Genomic DNA, 24,703 nt, shown 5'->3' with positions numbered 1-24,703 from the left:
ATTGATAATTTTGCATCCGACCCGACCGATACTCGGTCGTCACCACATCAGTCGGTTCGTGGCGTTCGTGGTTTGCACGGAATCGCGGGTGTTTTTTTTTCTTCTCCCGTTTGGCGTTAATATCTCACCCTCTCGTCCTCTCGGAAGGAATCATTTAAATGGGGGGTTGCTTGCGGGAAATTATTTAATTAGTGTTGCCTAACAGTGAAACGGGAAATTGACAAAACTCAGTGTGAACGTGGAAGCTTCAGTGTACCTGTGTGTCTTGTTGGCCAATTAGTTGAATCGAAATCACGATCTGGATCGATACGCTTCTGTGGGTGTGTATGTGTGTGCAGGTGTGTATGTGTGTAACGTGATGACACCGCAAACACCTTTCCGAGTGTCTTAAGCAGCCACGGTGCTGAATTTGCCAGTAGGGTTTTGTTATGAGTGGTTTTGCTCCCACATGTGCATACATGTGCCACGAATGCACCAGTGAGCCCCGCGCGTGTGTGTGTTGAATTCAATCTGTGTGTGACCTCTTCCAAATCCTGGCTCAATCCTGCCCCCACCAAGTACCGCGTAATCCTTCGTGTTGTCCGATGGTGGTAGCCACCTGTGAGCCACCGCGCGCCACCAATCCAATTCATTGTGGTTTATTTATGGACTTGTTGGCGGTCCACATACACACACACACTCGTACAGACGGTACCGGCGGCAAGTGTGATCCAATCCAAGCCGCTGACGGGCGGTTAATTGAAATCTAGCGTCAATATTTCACTCTTGACTTACCCATCGGCCATGGAACCGTCCACCTTCGACGACCAGATATTCGGTGACTTTACGAGCGACACGCTCGGTACGCTGGCGGGCGCTACCAAACCGATCCATGCCGGGCCCTCCTCCAGTACGGTCGTTGCGGCGTCCGGTCACGGTAATCTCCAGGTGATGATGGGCATCGGTCACTCGCCAACGCACGACGGCGGCGGTAACGGTGGGACCGGCGGTACCCATCAACGACTGCCCGAGGTGAACAGCATCCTCTCGGTGTCGGGTTCGCCGAGCTACAAAACCATCGACTACACCAACCTCAGCAAGGTGGAGTATCACCACCTGGCGAACGGCAAGCTGGACGGCTCGTCCTACTCACCCCCAAACGGGACACACCAGCAGCAGCAGCAGCAGCAGACCCAGGCCCTCGGTTCGCATCCGGTGCCGGGAGGCAACAAGTCGCTCGAATACGTCAACTGTAAGCTGGAATATTACACCGCGCTGCCCATCGCCCACGATAATCTGAATAAAATAGAGTTCGTTAAAACCCTAGATTACAACGGTAATGGCCGGTTGGACTATTCCACCTCGTCCTCGTCATCGCCGAACGGACCAAAGTCCATCGATTACGGTGCGCCCGTCGGTGGAAACGGTGCCAAGCTCGACTACGAGACAACGATCGCCATGTTTCAGCATCCGGGACCACCGCAAGGAGTCCCGTCCGGCCCGGGGATGGTGGACGGCTCGATGCTTGCCAGCGGCCAGCAACCGAACGGTACCGGTGTCGGTGTGCAGGGTATGCAGGCCGGCGGCGGTGGTGGTGTCGGTCCGGGCAAGGGCCGGAAAAGCGATGACATGAATGGTGCATCCGGATCGTCCACACCGACCACGACGACGCCGATGGACGGTGCCGGGAATGGGAAGAAAAATGATAAAAAGAAATCGGACCCGAACGGAATTAAGAAGAAAAAAACTAGGTAAGGCAACCCTTTGCGGAAAAGCAGCTTCTACCGCCTAATCGATATTGAATTGCATACGCCTTGAATCGTACGCTAATAATTTGTGACACCTGGCGTGGGCATTGTGACGGCCACGGCCAACGCACTTTGGCACGACGTCCCAAACAAACACGAGCATTAAAGGATTATTAATTTCTTGTCCCAACGTTTGGCAGCGTTCCACTGGTGCCAATTTGCATGTCTCCCTCTTCAGCTATCATTCAAATGGCCTGGCTGATCTGTTTTTGTTTCCCAATTTTAATGAGAAACAACACCCTTCAAATGGGCAGGGGAAAACCCGGAATCGAGCGCAGCCATATTTATCGGCATTCGTCATCGTCAGACGTCGGGCTTAAAACGATTTTCAATGACTGGGCGAAAATCATTCAAACGCACTGTTTTTTTTTTTTTTTGAATGGGTGTGTGCACATGAAGTCGGAAAATGTATGACGGAAAAACATGGGACGACGTCGTCAAAAAACACGGGAAATGGAAAAGTAAAACAACCGGCAGAGCAAACCAGAAAAAAAAGAAACAGCGATAGGGATAAAGAATAATGTTGCAAAAGTTTGTTAAACCGGACCCACTCACCCCCCCAAAAAAACCGACAGCCGCCGATATTGGATGAATGGACATTTCGTCTGACGTATTGATGGACCACAGAGCGAATACCGGTGATGCTTTTTCACTGGCTGGATACATCAACTTTGCTACATTGATTCCATCCATTTCTGGTTGTCTGGCTCGGTGGAACACGGGTCAACAATATCCATCGGAATGTGATTTATCATTTCTGCACATTAACGGGCAATGATATGCAATCTCTTGGCGAGCATTCGCTTCGGTTGGGGATGATATTTTGTTTGATGCATGTGGAGAATGGCGTCCGTATCGCTTTGACAGAGTGATTTTTAACTTGAACTTTAACTCGTACATTAAAGTGTAGGGTTTTAACAGTTTTCATAAAATATTCCTCAATAGCATATTAAACTAAATTTTCTTCGATTCCTGATAGAGTGACATAAGACAGTTATCCTGGATCTTAGACTAAATCATTTGAGCAATGAGGAAAGGCAATTAAGAGCAAATTCGCTGTGTAAGGTCAGCCACAAAATTGTACTGACCGACCCGAGAAACTCTCGGAAGGTTCAGTCTTTGATAAACTCTTGACTCTTCATCCAGTCTCTTGGTGATCTCTAGGCCTATCCAAAACTCCACATCTGTCCTGATGAGATACTTTTCAACGAAGGCCACAACTTCTGGAAAACTTCTTCTTCTTCTTCTTCTTACTTGGCCCTACAACCTCTAAAGGTCGCAGAAAGCCTCCTATTGTTGGCTTGCTAAGACTTGATTTTAATCCTAGCTGGACAGTCAGTCGTGCCTTCGGAGAGACAGTCTGGACGGGATTTAAGCAACGGTCCTCCCGAGTCAAATTCTCTCCACCAGGTCTTGGGCGGAACCACTTATGATAGACTGCGTGTACTCAATTTCTTTCTGATTACATCCCGGAAGGATAAATTCTACATTGGACGTCCTTTGTAGTTTCCATGACCAAAAGTACCTACTCACCTGTCAAAAGCTGTCTGCTCACGTCAACTTGACCTATGTCATCTAGATGACCATTTACCAGAATGACTAGAATACTATATTTAGGCTGATCTTACTAAAAATAATCTGTACAACAGATAAATTATATTAAACCGTACCTTTATCCACTTAAACCCCATTCAACGCCCTTAAAATACACTTTTCCGAGAATTTGTGGCAGAATCTCTAGCTACAATACGAACGCTTTCGAACAATACCATGCTCATTTACATTTCCCGCAGCAAAAGAACCGTTGTATCCGTTGGTCACTTTCGCCCCCCCCCCCCTTTTCCCCCCCTCAAAGCCAACCCCTATCTGCCCGCTGTGGGCAACTTGTCACCGGGGTACAAATTTTGGCGATCTCTTACTCGCTCTTAGATCGCCTTATCATCACTCTTCCCTGACCGCAGCCGATTGTTAGCTTTGCTGTATTTGTTCACTGTTATCAGATTAAATTGACCATCCCCTGAAGTATGTGTGTACACACGTGTGTGTGTGTGTGTGCGCGCGTGGAAAAATGGACCTTCATCGAATCCGAAAAACCCCAAAAGCCCGAAACCCCATCGCATTGTATCCACTCAACAGTACAACAACCTTGTAATCATCATCTTACAATGAAGTAATTCGTCCGATATCCCATTTTTCTGCAAACTAAACCTTTTACGTTCGCCCTCGGAACGACCTCGAGCCAACTCACACAACACCCCCCCATCCTTGTTTAACTTTTATTTTTGGAGCCCGGGGGGGGGGGGGGATGCGAACGGCTCCCAGATCGAATTCCGCAGCTTCAAGGCATGAAGTCCTCACATGGGCGCGAGAGAACGAAAAAGAAAGAAAAAACATCGCACCCTGGGTCACCCCGTTGCAGAGGGGTGGCTCAAGCTTTTTTTGTTGCTGTTCGCAAGCACCACGGAAAAAGGGCCACCTTCGGCACACCTTTTGCTTACCCATTTTCCTGAACCTTGATTAAGTGTAAGTTATTTATCCGTTCGGGTCGGTTGCCCCCGGTAAATGCTGGAATGTCAGGACGTGTTCTGGTTTTGCCCGTGCTTTATTGTATCAAAAATGCCTTTCGCAGAGAGAGAGCGAGAGAGCGAGTCACCTTTCCGATGGCCACGGTGCGCTAAGGAATGCTCTGCTCGAAGGATGACGTTGGCAATGATGATGACGACGAAAGCGTTCCTTTTGCTGAAAAGGAGGAGAGTTGAAGGGTCAGATTTATTTATTCTGATCAATCTTTTCAGCAACCGGTATTCGTCTTGTCGTCTAGCTGCTCGCCCTCGTTGAACCGCCTCTGACGGTGGAGGAATTCACCAAACCAAAGCAAACATTCGGCGACACAAGCGAGTCAAGCGAGTTTTAACAGCAGAGCGATCGGAAGAAGGATCGAACGGGTAAAACACGAAGGGGTTTTTGCCATTGTCCCGGCACGTTGGTGCAGTGCTCCGGATTCCGGAGATAATCCAGTAAGTGGCCAGGCTTTGCAAGTGCACCATAAATACACATTTAGCCAAAAAATCTCTACGAGTTATCTCGATTGCATCTTCGTTCTGTGTGTAAACCAACCCACAACCCCGTTGCACAACGCGCTGCTAATCGAATCCAAATAAAGAATCTATTGTTCGGCCCCTCAACAGCATGTAATCCTACCCACCGGCTGGCTAATGAAAGGTAATTGTTCGTCCCAAAAGTTCTCGAGAAGTTTGCACAAAGCTCGACCGGCGCACACTATGGATCCATATTTTGGATTTTCAGCCTTCAGCCGGCAACAATCCTTCCAATTAACAATGGACTAAAATCAAGCCACCAGCACAATCGATCCTAATAGTGTTTATGAAGTTTTCCCAGCCCACCTCCAGTGGACGATACGCTCGCTCCATCGAGCTTTGGGTCGCCGTACATCACACCGGGGTCAATCTAATTAAAGGTAGCATTAGTTGCCGGTCTAGGCTAGTGCACGGCAGAAAACTCGTACCCGGTCTTGAGACGTGCCAAGACACAGCAGAGAGCCACGGAGAGCCAGCTAGTGGGGCAATAAAAATTTCATACTAAAATCCCACCTCCAGCTCCCATCCACAAAGCAATGGGGTCGTGAAAACGGCACATGAAAATCCGTGTGTCTTGCAGTGGTCATAAAGAACACACTGTTAGGTTGGACCAACTGTGGAACAGAGGGAGAGAGAGAGAGCATTCAGAAGCTCCATTAAAGGTTCGGTGACTAATTCTCGTGCCGTGCCTTTGCGAATGAAAACATTTGTATTCATTAGCCGTCCACAAACACTGGACGGCAAATCTTTCCGGTTCCGGAAGGGTCCATCCGGTGGGCGACACGCCGTTGCGGTACCGATATTGTTGCAACCGCAATGCAATGAGCGACCGAGAGCAAAAGTTTGCCGAAGAAGGCAAGGATGTTCGTTGTTTTGCTGGTGCTATTGTCTGTGTTGCTCATAATGACCCACGCCAAAGACATATTCTTTCTCCGAAAATCCATATTCTGCTGCCGGGCTGCTACTGACTCTGGCCGGTTCTGTTCCATTCTCTGTACCAAAATGCAATTAGGAAGAAGCAGAATATCATGCCCGATGCAGTCGGGCATGCATTTGGCCGTATGGAAAACAATAGGACGATATCTCTACTGGCCATTAAGCGGGGGAATGGCTTGGGTGGCTTAACCAGTGCCCAAGCGGTGGGCGACGACTGTCGATTGAACGTAACCTTCGCAAGACCGCATAGGTAGTAGCAATTTTAAGCTTCTTTCAAATGCTGGGTGTATTCAGTGTAGTGAAAGGCTTACGCTCGATTGTACCCTCACAGCGGGAAAACCTCTTCGGTATCGGTCGGAAGACTTTTACAAAGGACCTCCGCTACGGAACGATACGGAGTGATGTACAATATTGCGTAGGATTAGGCCGTGCTTTGGGATGGGGGATATCAGTTCAACCAATCATCATGGACGCACAACTTCTATCTTTCTCGTCTTTTTTTCTCTCCCTATTGCAGGACGACCTTCACGGCGTATCAGCTGGAGGAGCTAGAGCATGCCTTCGAACGAGCGCCCTATCCGGATGTGTTCGCCCGTGAGGAGCTGGCCCTGAAGCTGAACCTGAGCGAGTCCCGCGTGCAAGTGTGGTTTCAGGTAACGGCTCGTCGGTTACTTCTTCGATTATCGCTTCTCTGCTCCAATTCTATCCTTTCGTATCGAGCTTCCTTAGTTAACTCTATCCATCGCTCTGCCACCTCGTTTTTGTTTTTCCTCCAGAACCGGCGTGCGAAATGGCGCAAGCGAGAACCGCCCCGGAAGTCGGCGTACCTCGGCAACAACAGCCCGTCCGCCCCGATGAACGGTCCGATCGGGTCGTCGTTCAGTCAGTTCCCGCAAACCGCAACCGTAACGCCACCGGGCAGTGTCGACAGCTGGTCCACCTATCAGGCACCGTACGAGCTCGGGCCGCACATCAATCTGCTGTCGCCGGCCGTTAGCCCGTACGGGTCGTTCAGCACCCAATACGGTACTTACATGCCCGAGAGTCACATGTTCCCGCCGGTCCGGCAGCACTACGACTACGGCAGCCCATCGAGACCGGGCGAGCCGGGCGAGGCTGAGCCGGGCCATCAGCATCAGCACCACGGCCATCACCATCACCATCATGCGCATCACAACCATCACAGCAAGCCGGACCACTACGCACCGACGATGGACGAAAAGTTCGAGACGCACTGTACGGCCGGACTGCCCGACGGGTAAGCAAACACACACACACACGGCTGGGGCCAAACGGAAATGAAACAATTCGTGCGATTATTTACGGAGATTTAGAGACAATCCAGTGTGACAGGTTCGCCGGCGTGACCGTTGTTGGTGCGAGGCGTTCGATTGAGAGCGACCCGGTCTGCGTTTCTTCTTCCTTCCGGAGGGAAAATTGATGCCCGGAAAATTGGGTCACAATGAATCGAACACACACACACATCATCGAGACTCCGGTTGCTGTAGCAAATTGGAGATTGGTTGCGCGAGGAGTTGTACTCAGGAAGACATAGAACCACACCGGGCAAACTAAATCCTCAAGTTATTTGATACAATTCGCATCACCGGACGCATTCCGCGGAAATTCCACTCACGTTAAAGCGCATACGATGGTAATGGGTTTTCCCGTTTATCAAACCCGGCACAAAGCGCGTTGCGCTGCGTTGTTGTATCGGTGCATATTACCGTTACGAGTTTGGAAGCCGACGAAATGATTGCAAATACAGACGGAGGCGGCCATATTGCTGTAAGCCAACTACTTTGTGCCAGTTGCTAACGCACGGTTCCTGTTCCTGGTTTGCATCCAACTGTCAGGCGGAAAAGGTGGTACCCTTCAACTGCATTGTCGATGCGAGTATCATTGGCACGGGGTTACGCGTTGTTGAACAGTGTGTAAATTAGAGTTCCTTCGTTCCGTCATTGAGGCGTACCTTTGAAGTGATGTGCAGCTGGGCCGGCTAATTGATTCTATCGAACGAAACGCGAATGCAATTTTCCTATTGCGATTTAAAACGAAGGGGCATTAGCTACTTTGAGCTTGAGAGCTAGTTTCCATCCATTATTTTCTATTGCAAAAATATAGCCAGCTGCTATCGATCGCAATCCCTACACGCAACGATCTTCGAGGAATGTGATCAGTAAACGTTCGAGCGGTTTATAGCATTACTGATTACTCCTCCAGAAAAATAACTTGCATCAGTGCATCAGTTCTTGGAGTGTTTCAACAATTTAATTAAACAGCTTACCGGGCACTGGGTAAATAATAATCAACAATCCTCCATGTTGCTCAAGGTCAAGCTAAATCGTCTACCACGGTCACGACCTATCAAGGAGCTACCACGTCCCCCCTGTCGATGTGAGCGGCTCAAAAGGACTTAACGTGCTGGGTCGTCCAGTGTCATTTTTATGACATGATCAGCCTGCCGGAGCCTGGCTAGTCTAATTCGCTGCAGGATGGTAAGATCATCGGTTCTCCATTGTCTTTCCACTTATTCGGGGCCAAATATCCTTCTATGTATCTTCCCTCGCAACGAAGCTAGAAGGGTTTCGTCAGTTTTGCTCAGAGTCCTTATCTCAGAGGCGTATGTGGAGTACTGGGACTATGAATGTTCTATACAGTCCTAGCTTTGTGCGTCTTGACAAATAGTTTGACTCGAGAAGTTTCCCCAGGCTGTAGTATGATCGGTTAGCAGCCAGCACCCTTGGTAAATTTAATTGCTGATGCTGGTTTTTGAATTATAATCCTATAATTCCTACCAAGGATCAAGTAAATAGTAGAAACTTGGACAGATTCATTTAACCATTATGATTACTGAGCTCGGTTATTACAAGTTCTAGAGCTAGATAGACTCGTTTTATGCAACCTCATCACTACTTTGTTAGTACTTTGGCAAGCGAGCATCTCTCGTTCAGTTCAGGGAAAACAGACTTAAATAAGGGCTATATTTTCTATTCAATTATACGATGAATATTGCTGTAAAATATCATTCTGCATCCAAACTCTAAATTAAATCCAATAATCAAACACCTTTACTTGCTTTAGCCCCGACAAAAAGTTGTTAGGAGTTGGTTTTTTGGATCTTCATTTACATCTTTCAATTGTCCGTCACTGCAACCTTAAAATTGTTTCTGAGCTTCAAGCACTGTGGCTGGGAAACTATTTTGCCAGTAACGTATAGTCACAACGCACAGAAAAAATTGAAGATATTTATAGATTTTTTAAAAGTTTTTGAAGAATATAAACTTGTGAATGAATTTGGATTGGATTAAGTATTGCTAGCAGAGATCGACAGACAGACACGAACTGCAACGTGACGATTTTTCCCAATATTTTTGGTTGTCTTGTTTTATATGGACTGAATTACAAACAATTTATCCCATCTTAAATGCAGTGCAGCTGGTCTGTTTGCAATTACTACTACTTATTTTTGGTTTTACTCTCTTCGTCGACCCAAGCTTTTTTATTACCTCAATCACGAATCAGCTTTCGATATACATTGCCCACCGCTGTTTGCTTTCAATTTCACGGCCGGCATCGACCGATCCTCATTTGCTAAATGTTGGCTAAAAAAAAAATCGTAACGTTACGACACAAAACTTTCCCCAGCAAAAGGGCAACACATCAGCAGCAAGCAGCAAAAGAAGAAAAAAAAAACCTCAAATAAAGCAAACATTTCAACTAACTATCTGCGCGTCGAGTCAAGAGCAACTCGACTCGTCATTTGCCAAAAACTAACCGGTCGTACGTACTGGGGCCAAAAGTTTCGGAACGCTTTGAACTTATCCTGGCATGCCAACGCCACACACACACACACACACACACACAAACGCACACACACGCGCGCACTGCTGGTCACTTTTGCACTCGGAGCTGCCAAACGCACCAGCACCAAGCACAACGCTTTCGCAATACTTTTGCCCAAAGCTGATTGCATTTGCGCTCGGTGTACCGGTTGCCTGTACAGCCAGCATCGGTGTGTGCCGTCGGACATTACGTTACGGTCAAAGTGACCAACGAGGCGAAGAAATTGTTTACACCGAGCCAGAAAGGAAAAGACAACGAAAATGCAAACTTAATCGAAAATTGATCGAAACAGAGGACGGGCATGAGGGACTCGTTTCCACCGGCAAGCGGGAGTGGGAAAAACCAACGATGATAAAAACGCAACGAAAACTCGGTGCATCCATTTATCTCTTGTCGAACTCATGCTCAAGTATTTGTACCGAGCGGTGTAAGAAAGTTTTCCATCTTTTTCCACCTACCAGACGCCCCGGACTCTTATCACGATGGAAAAGTGAAAGAGAATGCAGAGAGAGAGAGAGAGACAGAGATTGAGAGAGAGAGAGAGTTCGATCGAGTGGGAAAACTTTTCATAACCATAATCGATACCGGTACTGGTGGGGAGTTTATTTGCTCGTTTTACACTCCCATTCACCGTCCCCCCCGAATCGATGGGTCGATATCGATAAATTGTTGAAGAACACACCTCTTCTTGCTGTGTAAGTTATGCTCATCCATCTTATGCTTCGCTTTAACGTGCCCACTACATACTTCAAAACTACTGGCCAGGCACACAAAGCACCCTCACAATGGTGGCGACCGGTGGAAAGCGGAAGTGGGAAAACAACAACCCACAGGAACACATTTGCACGGGCGAATGTCGAAAAACTAAGCGGACATGATGGGTTGGCGCACGACTTCCATAAAGGTTCCTGGGGAACTTTTTTTTTTGGCTTCGCTTTAACTCTCTTCAACACGGCAAGAATTCTCGGCGAAGAAAGTTCTCCAAAACTCCCCAAAAACTTTGTTTGCATTTCAAACACCTTCTTGGGCGCAAACTATTCCCGGCAATCCAGGGCATCGCCATCCATCCACGAGCTGGTTCTTTCTTCGCTCTCACGTGATCCTGCAGCTGCCCGGCTCGTTGCAACAAATGAAGCAAGTAGCAGTTGTTCCGCTCACATTTCTTTCCACTTGTTGGGCGGCAAACGCAAAGCTGAGGTGGGCAAAGGTCGCGGAAGTGGCACGCGCGTTCCGGGTCTGAAGTTTTGTTTCGCCTGCTAGCAACATTTGTTGCACACCCGCTGATAGAGTTAACGGCAATTCTTGCCTGCAAACGAGCTGCCAAGCGACACGATCCATTTCGCGCAGTTTCTCGCTTGCTTGTAATAGCGCCCGGGCCAGCATCGGGCCGACCGAAAGTTGTGGTTCAGACATTGGCCAAATAGCCGATGGAAAGTGGAAGGTGGTACTTGTTTCGGTGCAAGCAAATGAATCCCCCATTTAACCTCCGCAACCACGGCACTCAACCTGTGTTGTCATCGTAGTGGGGAAGATAATTAAAATTTTCCAACCAGCGCGACCTGGCCAACACCTGGATGAGGATCGGATGGCTGATGGTGGTAGGCAGCACACCGGTATATAGGGCAGAACTTTTTTGACAGATTCGCTTGTTCGTTCGTTTGTTTTCCACAGCTCACGGGCAGATAACTCTTGATTTATCTGTTCGGGCATTAGTTGGCACGGGGACGACGACTTTTGTGCGGCTGAAGAGTAGTAAATTAATAGGATTGGGTTCGAGAGAAGTTTGGAAAGTTTGAGAAGTGGTGGAACACAAGTTACGAGCGTGCAATGTGTCTTCGATTTCGGTACACACTCAGTGAGCAATTACAGAACTTTGGATATCAGTTCTTTCAGTTCGTTTTAAAATATTTTCTACTTGAAGAGATTTTTTTTCAGATAATTGTTGAGCAATTTGAGATCGATGTTGAGCAGTTTAAGGTAATATGGAGCTAAGGGAAAAGAAATCGAGCCAAAAGTTTAAGGCTGTTATTCAAGTCTAGGATTGTTAGGCATTATCTGTGCCGGATGAAGGTGAAGCTATTAGGAAGTCAATTGTTTGCCACGAAGGCCGTTAAGAAGTCTCAGTCTTAGTGTCAGTCACTTTTAATCGGTCAAGAGTCTACACAGATTTGTTAACAAGCCATGAGCTTTAATGGATGGAATAAGTTAGAACTCTCTCATATTTCATTAGATGTTAATAAATCAGAAGTAGTGTTCATATTCCAGTAGCTACTTATAAAAAATCTCCCTATGATCCTAGACTGTACCAAATTCACAGTAAGAGTAAAAATAGTGTATCTATTCAGCTAAAGCTTCAGGTTCGATTTTCGATCATTTCAAGTAAACTTTATACTTCTGTCGTTGATGTTTACTGCCTTAACAGAGAAAGCTCCCAGTCTGCCCATCAAAATTCGAGTTGCGAAATGGCGAAATTAGATCGAATTGCAAAGCAAATTTATTAATCATTTCCTTCGATTAGCCTTTGCATGCAATCGTATTTATTTTACCAGCTCGTTTTATCTCTCGGTTTTTTGCTGCAAAATTCCAAGAAAATCCGAGTAGTAATCCGAATTGAAAAGCTAATAACCGAATAGTAATTCTCACAATCAAAATGAGTTTGAGCGAATCTATTTATTATGTCAATAATTGTTAACTCATCCCAGCAACACGATACCCTTATGTTCATCCAACAGTTTCAAAGCTCCTACCCGGCAAATGTTTTACTTTCAATTTTACAATCTAGTCCAGTGCAGTGATGGAGTGAAGCTAGCAGCTAGCAAGCAAACCACAAAGTGTGCCACACACTCGGGGGAGGGGGAGAAAACAACCCGCGCGGGCATGGTTTAATTTATTTTCGCGACAGTAATATATCCTGGCTACGGCTCCACCTTTCCCGTGTACTCGGCCGGTTCACTTCAAACGCGCGCGCGCGCACGTTCACGTGCTTTGTGCTGGGTTTTGTTTTTCCCGTTTGATGTTACCACCGCACCGTTACTAACCAGTAATAAATCACCACCGTCGCTAACCTTGCTGCTTGTCCCGTTTTTTTTCGTTCCATGCCTTTCAACCGGCACCATCGTCACAATTAGTCTCACGAATGGCAAGTACGTCGACGACACGAAGTACATCCACGGTGTCGACGTGCATCACTATCCGGACGCGGATCCCAAGTACGGCAGCTGCCACCAGCTGGACGATCCGTCCATGAAAGCACACTACGGCCCACCCCAACCATCGCAGCAAGCCCAACCGCCACCGTCTGCACAGCAGCAGCAGCAGCAGCAACAGTCCCAGCCAGGTCAGTGTCAACCGGTCGGCGTGGACGATCCCGACTCGCTCGGTATGGTAAAGGCCGAGGAGAATGTCACCCACAGCTACGTACTTCCATCTTTTTTGCCCTGATTGAGAGCATCAGAAAGGGTTCGCAATCGTCGTCACAGGCTGCCACCGCACAGCATCCGGCGAGGTTTCGCCGATCCCGGTACGAACCGTTTCGCCATCATTTCGGATAGTTCCGGCTAGAGACGGTATCGGACATTCCATCCTTCTATTCCCATCGTTTTTCCTGCCCTCAATCCTCGAAATGAGAGTGGTGATCGTCGTGATTACTCCATCATCGAGAACCGTTTTGGTTCTCTGACCGTCACTGATGAAACTATCGACAATCGAGCTTAAAGATGTTGCTCTGCGCTTTTTTGTTTTTGTTCTCCCGCTGAACGCTGAAACGTCCGTCAGACCGTAACCACAGCGACTAATTCATTATTCAGCGCTTTTCCGCTGACTGTGCCGAGATTCGAGAGTTGCTACCGAAATCGCTCCCACCTGCTTGGCAAGCATTCGAAGGACATTACAAACACACGGTAGAAAAAAAACCATCCCGAAAGGACTTTAAAAACTCCCACCCAGATTTCCGATAAACCTCCTTCGAATCAAGTGAGCGAGAGCGCAAAGTTGAATGTTTAAACAATTCCAAGTGCTACACAAACTTTTCCCATTTCACCCGGGCTCTACTCTAAAGCCCGGGTTGGTTGACTTTGTATTCAAATGTGTTTACATTCCGTTACCGAAAAAAGAAGGTGTGGGGAGGGCTTTCTTTAACTGAAAAACCCGTTGGAAAAATGTGAGAAGTAACTTTTTACCGCATAAGTACAGGGAAAAAAAGGGCACACACGTACAGTGCAGGCTCTAAGATTGACAGAAAGGACAGCAAGAAAGTGCAACCACCAACCAACAACAATGTTTTTACATTCAACACTGTTTAGCACTTGAAGGTCTTGAAAGGCATCGCGAAAGGTCACCATAAAGAATCAACTCTAGTGGTACCAGCGGGAGAAAAAAAACTGTTGCATTGCCGGGACCGTCACTAGTTGACTCCAAACCTTCGGAAGCCCACCTTTCTCGACGGTTAAATCAAATCAAAACGTTAAAACCGATTCTCACCCAACTCTCAAGCGTTTAAGGCACCTTAAAGGGCCAGTTGGCAAGTTTCGGCAAACAACGCACTTCCATCGGCAATCCTCCAAAATAGGGTGGAAATAAAACTCCTTTTTTATGCGCACCACGCACCAACAAGTGTCCGGGAGGTCCACCAGGCCTCATTCTAAAGTGAAAGCCTCCCCGAAATGTGTGTGTATTTGTGTGTTTTTTATTCTCTCCCACTGCTTTGTTTTTCGTTCGGATTCGCTCCACCGGGCTAATAAATAAACCAAACGAGAAGCAACCACCGGACGCGTAGGCAACCCTCGCAGTGTTGGTTGTTGGTTGGTCGCGCGTACGGTGCACGCCGTTCTGATTTATCGACACCACCCGGTACGCGGCTGTGGTTCTGACTTTTTCCCAACAAACTTCTGACCAAGGGGCCTTCTGCTCTCGAAAGCCCTTTGCAGGTCCTAAAAACACTCGCACGGCGCCCGATTTGATCGAACGGCCAGGATCGATAATTTCGGTAACGGCCCATGACCACATAAAACGACCACATCGTCGACCCGGCATCGTACAACCCGGATACTACCGCATTGATAAGGGTGATGAGCTATCCTATGGGGGAGAGAAAAAAAAGCAAAAGCTAAAGGAAATCCCCCTTCTTGAAAAAAAAAAACACCGGAGCAAAATAAAAATAGAAACAAATTAAATTCGGTTAAAAAGTGCGAACTGTTAAGAGCGCCCAAGTTTGGTCCAATTTTTTCTTTGTGATTGGGTAAAGAAGGCCCGTGAATAAATCGAACCAATCGGCAAAATTCGTGCGGATCGGCGTCCGTGGTGGGCTTTCCGAATGGAGCAGATCCACTTGAGAAAAAAGCAAAAAAAAACGGGAGATTTTTGGAGCTAAAATTTACCGTTTGGCTCGGGTTGTCTACGGTTGTCTCGTAGCTGACGTGCTCCAGAACGTGTTGGGGATAGTGTTGGGAGATTCGGGATTGGGAAGATTGGATGATTCAATCCTTAGAAAGATTCGAATCATATTGGATACTAAATGACGGATGCGAACTAGATTCGAATTCGATAAGGATCCGAATGCGGTTCGGATTCGACGAGGATGTGAATCCGATTCGAATCCGATTAAATTCCGATTGGGATTGAATTGGGATTCAATGGGATTCGATTTTGAATTGATTGAGATTCGATTGGATTTCGATTGAAAAACTTTCATAACGGGAGAGATTTGGATTCTAAGACTTGAATCCCTATTAGGATCGAGATTCAAAGATTCGATTCCCCGCTAGGATTCATTTTTCCCACCACTAGTTGGAAAGGTGGGCAGGAGGATGGTTTCTCCTCCGCCTCACTACACCTCCACGCCTCGTGTTTCGAGCTTTCATTTGCCACCCCGCACTGCCCGATTGTTTGGTTGCGTTCGAGCGATTCACGTCCGTGCATTCAATCTTGCCCCAAATCAATCAAGCATTCGAAACAGTACCAACCACCGGGGTTTTTTTCCGGGTGAGTTTTTCACCTGCGTTGTGTTTTCGGGGTGGTTCGACCGATTCTTTTTTCTTTTCGCTGGTTGTTTCCTTTTGAATTCTGGCCTCCCACCCTGAAACCCCGAAGGTTTGTTTCGCTCATCTGATTTTGGACATTCTATTCATTGGTTTGGGATCATCCCGAACGTGTCCGTGTCCGTGCCATTGAAGCGCATTTTACCGTAACATCGTGCGTACACCAGTGGGGATGGGTGGGGGGTAGGAGGTCAGAGTTTTCCTTTTATCCGACGTTGAGGGCCAACCACTCCACACACTAAATCCTTATCTCGGCACCAGCGTTCTACCCTTTTGCACCCGGTCAGCCCGAAAAAAAACCTCCAAGCGAATTGCTTCTTTTGGGGCTGAATTTTCGCACCGATGAAAAACCGGAGGAGGAGGATTTCCTTTCGGGGAAAACGGGGCCCGAGGACCAATCCCCTTGAATCTCATCGATCGTATGTTTATTTTAAAACATCAAAACCGAAACTCCATATCGCTAGCTGAAGCTGGAGCTTTTATTTTTGCTCTGGGAAGGTCAGAAGATTCGCACTGGAAAAAAATTCCCAACTCAACCATGCCCCATTACAAAGAAAAGCAAGAGCATTTGCTGGAGTTTTATTTTCCCATCCATCAATGATGAATGATGCACTCACGGAAAGTAAATTAAACTTTTTGCGCATACAATTAACACACACACACACACACACATACGGTCGCTTGAAGGCGCTTGTAAAGGTGGCGGATTTCCATTAGCGCGCACCGTGTCTTCCGGGAAATGACAGTAGCCCGGACGATGCTCGAATTGCGGCCGGAGTTAATTAAGGATGCTCCGGGTTCACCGTACCAGAGGTACCGGCACCAGCCTGCCCGTTAATTTACATTTCACTTGACCAACGTCTTGTGGAAACACAACACACCAAACAAGAGGGTGAAAAAAGCAGTCCGAGATCACTTTAGGGAATTGTACAACCCAGCACCACATTGTAAATTTAATTCCGGACAAGATGGACGTTGCCATTTTTTTGTTTTGTTTGGAGTGCCTCTGTGTGTGTGTGCTGATGATGATAAATATTGTTCATGTCGAATCTTAAGTAAACAATTTTTAAGTAAAGTTTTCCCCAGGAAATGGACTTGGACAATCGGGGCAAACAAAAAACATCGGTACGGAGCTCGGTCCCGAGGTGAGCTTCAAGGTACTCAAAAGCAACAGTTACGTAGCTAATGGACGAGTGGGACTTGTAGCGAAAGCTTTTTCATTCACGATCCCGAACGTTCGTTTACCTTCGAGGCCCAGCCAAGCTTCCGGTCGAACCTTTGGTTTCCATGGGGGAGTGGGTTCTAATTTTTGGTCTGCCGGGTTTTTTGCCCCCCTTCCCGTAACACAATAACCAACCATCGAAAGTTTAACCACTCCAAAGTGGAGGGCGGAGGGGAGAGGTCTTTCGGAAGCGAGCGAGTATCGACGTTCGGTTCTCGTTCCGGCGAGCAAATAGCCAAAAACGGTAAATAAAACAACATCAAAGGCGCACTCGACTGTTTTGCCACACTCTACTAACCTGTCCCGGTGGGCGAAATACTATTCCCACTAGCTTCCCATCCTTCAAACCATCCCACCCAACAGAAGAAAAAAAAAGGTTGCGAACCCTTATTGTTTGCTCTCAGTATCATTAAAACACATAAAATGCACGATGAAGCGGAGATGTAGCAGACACTATTACAAACAGAGAACCAACAGACAGAGAAAAGCAACAACGAAAACATCCGAGAAGAAACAAAGTGTATGTGTCTGTATCGACCGTGTAATATAAGCCATATTTATTTGCTATCGGATGCAGCCTCCGTATGTATGTTATAGGATGAGGATATTTATTGATCCACCAGACAGGACAGGGAACTTGTGCCACGATCTCTCGTGCCAAAAAAAAAAAGAAAAACCCCCCATTGCAAGGCCTCTCCAGGGAAAGATGAGCGTTGTGAGAACCTTATATTCGTAGAAGCAGGCTGAATCGATAGCATTAGAGGAGCGGTACGTTTCTGCTTGGGAATCGCGCGACCGATCATCGCGCTTACTGATGTACAAAGCCGAAGCAGATTCTGGATTCCAAGTGCCATTGTAGCAGTAGAGTAAGGGGGGAGCGTGTGTCAGCATCCTTAATCCGTAAGTTCCTATTAAGTTGCCTTAGCTACAGTACCGGTTTACCGGGTAGGGTTACGGTAGTTTGAAGTTTGACTATTGATTACTATTAAGCAACAAACATCACAACGCTCTTCCACGCGGTACGGAACATGGTCTCTGGTGGTGCTATGCGGTAAGAAGGTTCGGATGGCCGTCACCAAATCCAAATGGCAATCGAGTGTGTGCCTTCCGGCAGAGTACACGGAAAAGGGTTGAGCTGTTGCGGTGTTGATAGTGTCGTGACATAGTTGACGAAACAATTCGGTCGTAAAAAGGCGTCCAAAGCGATAAAAGTTTGCGAGATGATGTTTCGGCTCGGGCTAGTGTCAGGATGCTCGTTATCGGCTCCGGCTCAGTTCGTTAATCTTTACATACCCATTTGTGGCGGTTAATCGGTATAGTTTGATTGAAAAGTTTGTTTTCTTTTTGCTTCCCCAGCATGAGTCAGTAATTTGATTCTAAGCATTTTCATTACGGCAGCTCGAGTGCGAAGCGTTTGCAGAACAAATGGAGCTATTATCACAAACAAAGATACACACACACCGAAGTGCCTGTTGTAAGAATGTAAATTGAAGTTTTGCCTGTCCATAAAAGCAGTGCGTTAGGTTCTGGTTCGCCCCAGGAACATCTCACTTTCCGCTCGACACACGGAGCGGCTCGGCATGGGCACAACAGTGCACGGCTCACTGATGCAGCCATCCTCCCATGCGAGGCTAATCATTTGCATTCGGTCCATGAAATGAAATGCTCCATTTCCAGTTGGGAATGTCTGTCTGTTTCCATTCCTTTTTTCTTTGCCAGCGTTACCATCAAACGTTACGGGTTATTTTTGCCGTACTGTTCTGTTGAACTATTTGCGTATCTAGCTCCATACGTCGAGGCCGATTCTCCCGTTCCTTGGTAGTGTTCCACAACTACCACAGCCATTCTCATCCGGCCAGAAACCAGTGAAATGTTAGTTAAATCTAGTTTTGTATGTAAATAAATGCCACAACACGTGTCGCTGCTTTTGCAAACAACTCCCCCCTCGCTCAAAGCTTACACACGGACGCTTTTCGGCGTAAGCACCACGAGCAACAACCAGGCATTCACACGGAACAGAAGATGGGAAGAGTTTGCGGAACAGATTTCACATGCTCGACATGCCAACCGACATCCCATTTCACCACCAATTATCGTTTTCCGAACCGAATCGTTATCGTCGTATAATTTCCGTGCAGACAAAAAAAACTGCTGTAACGCTGTAATGGTGTTATGAATATGTTTTAAGCTGTTTTAAAGTATTGAGCAAAAGTGTCAAAAGTGTCATCGATTTTCAGGTGTCTTAGGAAGGGAAAGAAAGACGCCCGAGGTACGAGGTGATTGTATATAGTAGAGGAGTATAGCCCGTGTACAATACATTGCTATATTATTGTTCAAAACTACCCCTACGTGCCGATAGAGAGTAAGCTGTGCGAGGAGCGTGAATTGTATGAAGTTTAGATCAAGATTTGTACGCTGTTTTAGGTAAAGTATTTTAAGTGGGAAAAGAGAATAAAATTTTTGCAACAATTGATTCGTAATCATTTTAAGGACCGATATAGTATTTTTAGAAGGAAATTGTATTGTCTCTAAATTAAATGCTTTCGATTGTATGATGTGACGTTTCAGAGCGTTTGACTTTCGAACAGTAAAAAGCCACTCGAACTGTTTTGCTTCGAAAGATTCCATCGCGTTTTACGACTTTCAATACAAATTACCATGACAGCGTACGTACGTTGACTCCTGTAACCCAGTATGTGAAACCTCATTTTCTTCCACGAACCACTCAATCGGTCCCGCTGTACGAAATCATCATCTCGATCGCTATGGTGGCGCAATCGGCGATCCAAACTGTACAGCAATTTATCAAAATATCATCCACACTTCACATCGCCACCGTAACCGTCCGCGTCGTGGACCGAGTGGAAAACAAATGGAGCATAAAATCAAATATAAAATCAAGTGTACGGGATGGGTTAGCTTCAACTTACCCCCTTCTTAGCCAAACAGCCACGGGTAACCGTCGGGAAGATGGTGGCCAATTTTCTCACAACCTTCGACTGGCACGAAAAAGGGTTGAGCAAAGGAGTAAAAGGATCCGTCCTGGTTGCTCGGCTCAATTCAAGCGGCTGCAAGCTCGAACCACCGCTCGGAGGGTAAAGACTTAGAAGCAGTGAGGGTCGACCTGGCCACAATGGCAGTTGTGGAGGCGGTGAAGGTTTGTTGGGAACAATCATTCGCTGACTGGTTCGGCTGGTAACAAGCCGGATCCATAGACACACACACACACACCCGCAACTTCACGACAACCGGTACCGTCCGACAGATGACAAACAATCTAACCGTTGCGGGAGACACACTGTGTATGTATGTGTGGACGATGATGACGACGACGACGACGACGGTTCACTGCCATAAAGCTGTCATACAACACGATAGTTACGCTACAACAAAACGGTTCGGCACTCATTTGTCAAATCGGGTTGTAGTATCTTTCGAGCCGGACCGGGCTATTCACGGGGTTGCCTCTCCAGTGCTTAATTTAACGAAGTGGATGTTGTTACACCAGAAAGCACTTGCTCGTGCAGCGAGCGCTCACAACGGCACTGTTTGGCGATGCCGAGGGCCTGCCACAACCTCGGGCCAAACCGATAGCAGGCAAATCTGTTACCGTTGTAAACATCGTTCGGATTACTGCCATCACTCAAAGGCAAGGCCCTTAACCGCCGGTTGACACTGTCGAACAGGCTATTAAGCGTGAAGTTCAGTCAAGTGTTGAGGGGGGGGGGGGGGGGGGGGGGGGGGCGATGGGTTCGCTTATTGGTAGTTTTGATGGAAAGCTCCACTCGGGGAGTTATTATTGTTTAATTGTCTCTGTTTTGATGGTTGTAAGAAAAGATTTAAATTAAATATCTATTATGATTTCATTTAAATTGCTGCTGGGTTTCGAAAGTGATTAAACTAGACGATCCGAGGAAGAAATCAGCTAAATGCTCAACTGTTAAGCCAATGTTAATGCTGAATGTCCCATAAAAAATCCATTAGCATAAATGATGCGTGATGAATTAAAATAAATTATTTTATCATTTGCAATCGATGTTAAACTATGTGGCATTAATCATTGAGTAAGAACAACAAAAAAAGAAAAAAAAATCCTTTTTGACAAAAATCCAACATTTTTAATAACAAAGCTCAACTCCGTCAAACTTAAAAAAATTAACGAGAGGATGTCGCGAAGTGTTAAAACAAACTTGTTATGATTTTAAATTTCATAAATAGCCTCATTTTATTGTACTGTAGAAGTAATGCCCATATTTTCATGAGAAAGACAAAAAGATACTCAGAATCGATATTTCGATGGATGCTGATGATAGGTGCGTATATCTAAAAGCAAATTTTAAAACTAAAAACTACATCGTTTTGTTGAAATTCATCACCAATCATCATCAATAACGATAACATTAGCTAGTTTTATTCCATCGTCTTTCACTGTGCTTATCATTTTGAAGGAAATAATGGACAAAACATTTAGTTTATTTTTTTTCTGTAATCAGTCGTATGGAATATTTAAAGAGCATCTACTCCAACCTAATTTTCCGATTTTGTTCGAAAGAAATCTAATGCCTAATGGTGGTCGCCATTTTGGACTGTCAGTTTGTATGGAGAGCACACCAAAAAACTTAATTATGTCAGCGTAGTTCCGATTGATTGTTTAAATTTGATTTTTATTAAATGTAAATTAAATGAAAGAAATCCGTGTAAAATATGATTTCTAGTTCCAGAAAATGCAAATAATTAATCCATTACTTTGTTTACCGCTTCACAAATTATACATGGAGGCGCCCGGTACTTTACTCCTAGGTCAAATTCATGGAGGCGCCTGGTACTTCACGACCAATAAATTCCCCCCGCAACAATTTTAGACATACAAAATATGTTTAAACCACGAAAAATCTTATAGAGATAAAAAAATGATGCAAATAAAAATTTAATCGGATTAAATTTTGATAAAATATTCACCAAATATCATATCAATCATTTTCATCATATCAACCGTTCTTAAAGAACTCTTAACAATCATGCTCATATGATTAATTCGCAGGGCACCTCATCTTCAGCAATTTAAATAAATGTACCCGTGACATACGATTAATCAACTTCGCATGTAGTTTTCATTGCTCGGTACAAAAAAACACGCCAATAAAATTCTCAATCACACACACACGCCCCTTGGTCGCACTTTGTTTCAAAGTTTGTTGCACAAAAAAAAACAACATTTTCGATCGGCGATCGGCATCCGATAATGGACAATTATCATTATTCGATTGCTCAATGCCGCTAGCACAAATCGAACCCCGATTAGTCATCGGTGACATTTTTCCTATCACTGCCAATAAAATGAATCCGTGGTAAATCTCGCTTCTTCAACCGGTGCGGACTGCTGGCGGGTAAAACCCAACTGAATCGAACTATTTCGCAAATGAACCCCCTTCTTACCCCCACCCTCCTGGAGGCCAGGCTACACACTGCACACTGTTGTCCGGTGAACGATTTTCATTAATTTCCACCTTGGCAGCAAACCGTGGCGCGAATAAGCGTAACCCGGCGGCAATGTTGCCTTAATTTATTGGCCGGAAATTAAATTTTGTGCCGAAACGATAGAAAATTGGTCGAGTTCAATTAAATCGCGCATTGTGGCAATTGTCGTCAATCGGCTTAGCCTGGCTGCGAAACGAAACGCTACACCAACTGGCACAAATGGTTAGGGCGGTAGAGAAAAAGAGCGCTCGCACTCACACACACACACACCCGAAAACAAACACCTTTTAATGCACCAGGACGCGACATAAACACACATATAAGGGTAGTGCCTAATTCCCGTGCTAAGCCATCCGCAAACCACACTCGCTTCGAAACGGTGCAAACAATTTGCCGCTCGAAAATCGTTCGATACGCCGATCACTCACGTGTCCGGTCGCGTGTGCAGCAGCTTGCTTAGTGAAACGGCAACGGTACAAAAGACAACCATCGTGTCCCATCGTCACAGTTAGTGGGCCACTGGGAAAGTGCCCTCATTAGCAAAAAGGCGCAGTGGTCGTCCGCTCGCCCAACGGTGGAACAGCCAAATGAGTGAAACCACCGCAATTTGAATTTAGCCCAGTCGAGGACACGGCACCGTTCCGGAGCACACGCGGCCATGTTGCACCCTTCATCGCTAATTGAAACGCACCGGTACAATCATCAGGCACAGCTCGACTGTGTATCAAATATCGGTTTAAGATTTAATTTATTTTAGCACAAAATTACCACACGCGAGCTCCAACGACGCACCGGATCGTCCTGATCGCTTCTCAGCAAAACAAAAACCGTCCCAAAGGCAGAACCGAGGCGAGCCGGGACGTGAGCTTGAGTGTGTGTGTGTGTGTGGCTGCCGGAGCGGAGGGAAAATAATGGGTTGACAAAATTGCATTATATCCAGCAGCCAGCAGAAGTTCCACAGTTCCGTTCCACTCTTCGCCGCGGGATAGCGATATTGATGATCGGTCGGAAAATCGACTGTTCGGTGCGCGCTGACATGCCGCTGTCAGCTGATAATTGTGTACATGGTCGCGTAAGTACACGCACCGAGCGCCATCGGTGCGATGTCAGTCCGAACGGTTCGACGACGTGGAAGGATAACTTCCGGCCGTATCGGTAGAGGAGCCAGCAGACAACGTATTGTCCAACGGGTCGGTGTTCACGCTCGTGTGTAGCAGGGGACAAATGCGTTTCATGGCGAGGTGTTATCGAGACCGGAAGCTGATTTTCCTTTCGCTGGTAACACCGGAGGTCCAACCTGTTCCATCCATTGCACTTCGCACACGCAAAGACCTTCCAACCCAATCAACGTCATCATTCAACATGCATACCGATCATTAGTGCTGTAGAAGGTTGCGTCTCTGTGTGTGTCCTTAAGCGCTAGCCAAATGGACAGGAAATAGTTTAAACTTGTCCACCAACCACCCGCCCACAGAGGGACTTGGGGTTCGCTCATGAACGGGCGCGGCCATTAAATCAATCGGCCGAACGATACTGATGCCGTGACTATGCCTACACTTAAAACAAATTTCACTCCATTCTAGCTGTTCTGGGGTCGTCATTGCGGGACAAGAATGAATGGGAATGAATGGATAGGTGCATCGGCCACTGCACTCGGACGACACGTGGCACGACCGTCTGTGCAGGGTGCAGGTACGCTGAAGAGCGTTCGACGCAATTTCTGCCAGTGGACATCTCGCACTGGACGCCCATTCCATTTCCCGCACACGCTCACAAATGGGTGCAACAGACCGTTACCATTCCCAGGGCCGTCGGTTCTACGTCAACGGAACATTTTCGAACATTAAGCACCATCGCTCTCTGGATGCTGTTGTGAGCGCTGTGTAAATGCGAGAGTATGCCGGTCGATGGCTTTTTGCCTAATCTGGCAATATTTTCCATGTCCTAAACCTACCGCCCGATATCGGCGAACCTATGAATAGGCAAGCAATTCCCGTGCAGCGTCCTATCCTCGATCGTTTAGTATCGCACGCCCGTCCAGCACAAATTGGACTTATTCGATGTTACGCGAGCATGGGTTTTTTTTATGCCTTCACATTCGGTAGTTTTCCCTGGAGCTTGTGCTGGCGTTTGGGCCAGTACGACAGGCTGTCGACCTTCCATGCATGGCCTCATGGTTTGCAATATTGTTACCGGCCACCACACGCGCCGCTCCACACGTGTTGGTTTTACTTATCGTCCGCTCCTCGAGCGAAAAAAAAGCAATATTCTAAAGGACGTCCTTTGGTCGGCTTCGACTCG

The 24,703-nt window shown here is 46.6% G+C and overlaps 1 protein-coding gene across 2 annotated transcripts; it reads left to right on the top strand.

The window, feature by feature from the left end:
- LOC118506870 (paired box protein Pax-6) lies at positions 1 to 19,404 on the top strand. 2 transcript variants are annotated; one of them, XM_036044607.1, is made up of 5 exons: positions 17 to 1,231; positions 1,307 to 1,730; positions 6,339 to 6,474; positions 6,598 to 7,079; positions 12,796 to 19,404. In XM_036044607.1, exons 1-5 carry the CDS (start codon positions 784 to 786, stop codon positions 13,106 to 13,108), a joined length of 1,803 nt encoding a protein of 600 aa, XP_035900500.1. In that variant the 5' UTR covers positions 17 to 783; the 3' UTR covers positions 13,109 to 19,404. The 2 variants fall into 2 exon arrangements, with proteins under 2 accessions (XP_035900499.1, XP_035900500.1); XM_036044606.1 differs by having other exon boundaries at positions 1 to 1,730.
- The last annotated feature ends 5,299 nt before the right edge of the window (positions 19,405 to 24,703 follow it).

This window comes from Anopheles stephensi, chromosome 2 (genome assembly GCF_013141755.1).
Source record: "Anopheles stephensi strain Indian chromosome 2, UCI_ANSTEP_V1.0, whole genome shotgun sequence".
NCBI classification, from domain to species: Eukaryota; Metazoa; Arthropoda; class Insecta; order Diptera; family Culicidae; genus Anopheles; species Anopheles stephensi.
This window is presented reverse-complemented; position numbering and strand designations above follow the sequence as displayed.

What these genes read in the sequence shown, in the direction of transcription:
- LOC118506870 (XM_036044606.1), top strand. Translation starts at nt 784, where the DNA reads ATGGAACCGTCCACCTTCGACGACCAGATATTCGGTGACTTTACGAGC. An exon ending in ATTAAGAAGAAAAAAACTAG is followed by an intron (nt 1,731 to 6,338) that starts GTAAGGCAACCC and finishes TCCCTATTGCAG; the next exon opens with GACGACCTTCACGGCGTATC. An exon ending in GCGTGCAAGTGTGGTTTCAG is followed by an intron (nt 6,475 to 6,597) that starts GTAACGGCTCGT and finishes TTTTTCCTCCAG; the next exon opens with AACCGGCGTGCGAAATGGCG.